The sequence below is a fragment of the Contarinia nasturtii genome, unplaced genomic scaffold (genome assembly GCF_009176525.2).
Source record: "Contarinia nasturtii isolate CC-2019 unplaced genomic scaffold, AAFC_CNas_1.1 Cnas_scaffold_1693, whole genome shotgun sequence".
NCBI lineage: Eukaryota > Metazoa > Arthropoda > Insecta > Diptera > Cecidomyiidae > Contarinia > Contarinia nasturtii.
Genome location: NW_022199026.1, coordinates 1 through 4,213, shown reverse-complemented (window position 1 = coordinate 4,213; position 4,213 = coordinate 1). Strand labels below are relative to the sequence as shown.

The 4,213-nt window shown below is 34.0% G+C and overlaps 1 protein-coding gene across 1 annotated transcript; it reads right to left on the bottom strand.

Moving 5' to 3' along the window:
* Positions 1–372: 372 nt before the first annotated feature.
* On the bottom strand, positions 373–3,802 carry LOC116346782 (poly [ADP-ribose] polymerase-like). The gene is made up of 7 exons (XM_031776989.1): positions 3,619–3,802; positions 3,381–3,522; positions 3,111–3,313; positions 2,753–3,021; positions 2,365–2,668; positions 2,090–2,292; positions 373–2,022 (listed from the first exon to the last, which is right to left on the bottom strand). The coding sequence occupies exons 1-7, from the start codon at positions 3,730–3,732 to the stop codon at positions 711–713; spliced, it is 2,547 nt and encodes an 848-aa protein (XP_031632849.1). The 5' UTR covers positions 3,733–3,802; the 3' UTR covers positions 373–710.
* Between the last annotated feature and the right edge of the window lie 411 nt (positions 3,803–4,213).

Here is a 4,213-nt window from a genome sequence, read left to right as displayed (position 1 = left end):
GCCGCATCATAATCGATCTTGATACATGCTACTCACGTTGATACTCGGATCAAGATTGGTTTTAATATATAATAGCATCTTAATAGAATATCATTATGATACAAAAACGACTGAACACTGGCTTCAGAATATTTTTTTTCGTTCAGTTTATTTGCAAATTTAAAAAAATTACATAAAAATGTCATAAAAAAATCGCTTGGCACCTGCTTTAACTATTTCTAATAATGAGTGAAATTTGAACTCAAATTTAGATAGAAAATGAATAAAAATCTAGTTTTTTCATACATTTTAAGTATATTCCAAATGAAATTGTCATAGCAAACCCATTTTTACAGTATCTTTAAAAATTAATTGATAGAAAAACAAATACAATTTTGAATGTAATAGCTGATGTAGCGTGCTGTTTACTGTTAAGTATATCTTTTGCTATATCTATATAATAACAGATTGTCAAAATAACACAAAATGATATTTCAAAACAATAATAACATATATAAACCAGTAGGTAGTGTTTAAACATTTGTGATCTTTTTTTAGTTTTCCACAGAGTTGTCTTCTATAATAAACTGTTTTATCAGGTGTGTGGATGCATCAAGTTGAATTTGGGTCATTTTTTTTATTTAAGTTGAATTTAGTAGTTAGTTCAACGTGAAGCATTCCCGAACGAGAAGGTACCCATTGAACTAGGGATGATCGGCATGGTTTGTATATTACCAACTAATTGGTGCTTCTTGCGGATGAAATTTTAATTTGACCATGTATCTTACTTTTACTCGGGACTCGTCAGTTATCACGAATTCGTTGAAGTCTATACCAGTAGTTTCGGTCCGTCTAATGAGTTTACCATTTGGAATTTTCAAACCGTCAGGTCGTATGTGCAGCGGATCTGGTTGGTATTGTCCGATTGCTTGAACCGATTCGCAGTGATCAATTTTTTTCGCAGTGTTACTAACATATCGAACATCAGTTAACCCGGCAGCGACCTCACACAATAGAAGCAAGCCAGTTCCATTTGTTGGACAACAATAGCCAGCTGATTTTTTTGCTGAATCCGAAAAATAGATGCCTCTACCAAAGATCGCACCATGAAAATGTGCTTCGGGCGGTGCGATTTTTAAGCCATTTGTTAAAATTCCAACGAAATTCTGAATGGGTGAACCATGAAATAGCAACTGACGATTAAAATTCTCTTCATGCGGTTGATATCGGTAGAACTCTTCATGACGCGCCACTTCAAACACCTCGTCAACTTCAAACGCCACTGCATTTTGCGAAAATTTTGTTACTGGATTCACAGTACCATTCAATTGGGTGTTTATAATATAGTTACATATTTGCTTATACATTCCCGATGACTTATTGAGCATTGTTATTTCAGCCGAATCTTGTAAATGTTCATAGCATATATCGAGTAGGTTTCGCTTTTTATACGTTGCGCTGGTAATATTTTCATATTTGAGATCTTTTTGTAATAGATCTTGGAGCAAGTTAATTTTTTGCTGAATCATTTCAGCGGTGTTTATAACTGGAGGTGGGCTAACACCGGATTCGTGTGGAAAATATGAATAAAATTGATTGGATGCTCCTTCGATTTCATGCGAGTCACCTGTGCTCAGCATCGATAAGATCTCTCCTAAGAGATTCAAAGCACATTGAATTTGCGTTTTGCAAATTTTTCCCAATGGCATTCGTTCAAAGTCCACAAAACAAAACGCAAGCAATGATGAATTCATTACACGCCCAACGAACAATAATTCCATCAATTTGTATATGGGTTCACTCAGTTTAGTCGGCACATTGTTATTTTGCACATATTGATTTAAAACATAATAATCCACGTTCACAAGATTATACTTTCCGGATTTCTTCTCAAAAGTCTTTGCACCGAATGTATTACCAGTCTTATCTTGATAGATTTGATGAAACGCGTATTTTGCATCGACCAATGTCATATAGCTCCTTTGACTACAACATCCAGTTAAATTGGCATTGATTCGGCCTTTTTTCTCGCATACCCAGTATCTGGAATGAAAAATAAATGATTTTATGAGACAAATTCGAGGACATTTTATTTTTCAGTAATACTTACTTTGAGTTACCTTCCTTGACCAATTGCAATTTGATAAACGAGTTTCTGTTCATACTGATTTCGACAAAGTTCAACACGACCTCGTATCGTAGACTATCTTCGCAATAAACTATGGAATTTTTCCATAATCTTTCGTTGTCATAACTCGTTGCTTTATATTCGACATTAAAGAGGCATTTTCGTTCAGGTATACGATCATATGGCTAAAAAAAAGCAACAAGAAATCCATTTTTAGTTTCAAAATTAAATAATAAGTATTGACCAAATAAACTTACATTTCTACCCCATTTGCTTAAGTCATTTTTGACGATCAGATCAATTGGATCATTGTCCATTACTTGGTCAAGTAATTCGTCCGAAATCACTTGGATGCTATATATACAAGCATTATTCACCTCCTTATCACCTTTGTTCACAGCGTCAGCATTGCTGATGACTGCCGCAATACGGGAATGTATCGGACCGGAAGTGACTTTGCCGCCCATGGCACGAATCTTGTTTTCGATAACATTTCTTGGATATTTTGTGTCACCAATAATAACAAATTCAAGGTTAAATAGTGGCTGTTTTGTGTATTGTCTAAAATTAAACAATTAAAAGTAATTAATAATTATTTTCAAAGTTAGAGTTCAAAGTTTTTACGCGAAAAACAAAACAACTTACTCGAATTCATCTGCGTTGAATTCACTCACATTGCGGAGAATGCGTGGACCAAAAATTTTAAAATTGCTTCCCAATAGTTCTTTGTATGCGTCTGGTATTTGGATTGGCATACGCGTCGGTTCTTTAATTGAGTATTGGCACTTGATCCAGACTGTAACATATCCAGTGCAACGATAGATCGAGTTTGCAAACACAAGTTTACCATCTTTGCATGTTGGGCATGGTGCCAATGCACCAAAGGAAATTATATCACACACATGATTCAATTTCTATGGACAAAAAAAAAATACGAATTATAAAAATTTAATGGAAAATTCGGGTCGAGAAAAATTGAGTAAGCAGAGAACATATTACTTACATTTATACTTGTTTCGGGAACAAATTGTTTCATCTCAGTCAAGATGGCAACCCAATCCGCATCCTTTAGGTTCTTAAGTTTGTCGTAAGTCACAAACATCGAATTGGTTTGCTCTTCAATTTGTTGTTCCAACGTTGGTACAAATTTTAACTTCGTTGGAGGCTCATCAGCAGCCGATGTGCTTGGAAAATTATTGTCCACACCTGGCGAAAGATAATAAATTCATGAGCTTTGCTCGGCTAGTTAAAATTGTCCGAAGTTTTCACTTACCCAAATATGTGCGAATTGTCATTTGATCCGCATATCTTAAGTTGGCAAAACCATCGATATGATCTTCGGAAGCAGGTCGACGTAATTTAAAGAAACACTCCATGTGGAACAATTGTACTTCCAGACAATCGTCTTTCGTGCTCTACATAAAAAAAATTGTTTAATTCAGTTCAGTGTTCACATTAAATGGTAATTAAAAATTAGTACAAATTATGTGATTTTTCCCTTAGGTACTCACCTGTTGCATAAAACCGATTTTTACATGGCCACTTTGAATATATTTTCGACAATTTCTACAAAAGAATTGCTCATGAGGTGAATATTCAGCTCGATACGGAAGAATCGATGACATTTTTGCTGTTTATTTCAACGCAAAGGCACAATCTTATTTCAATTTATAATAATTATTAGGGTGCAATACACTTAAACAAAATGTGTTTTACTTTAAAATCTTTTGATATAATAATTGGTTTTGATACAATTGAACAATTTAATAATTTTTTCTTTCAATTTTTTTTTTTTTTCAATTTAGTCACAATGTAAATGCACGTTTTTGAAGTCAAAATTCTTTTTTTGTGTTCACTCTTCAACAGTTAGGACAATAGTGAAGAAAAAATATTTTGCGACAGTCATATATACCCCGAGCCTCCGTGTCGGCAAAAACATTGACACGCCCCTCATAACCATTATGATCACTAATTACTCATTTGCAAATTATTTGCTAATGATTTGCAACATAAAGTAGCTTTAAGTACGCATCAAAACGTACTTAGAACCAAACTTTACGATACTTTCTTAAAATAAACTACCATCACTCAAAATAATTTTGTTTA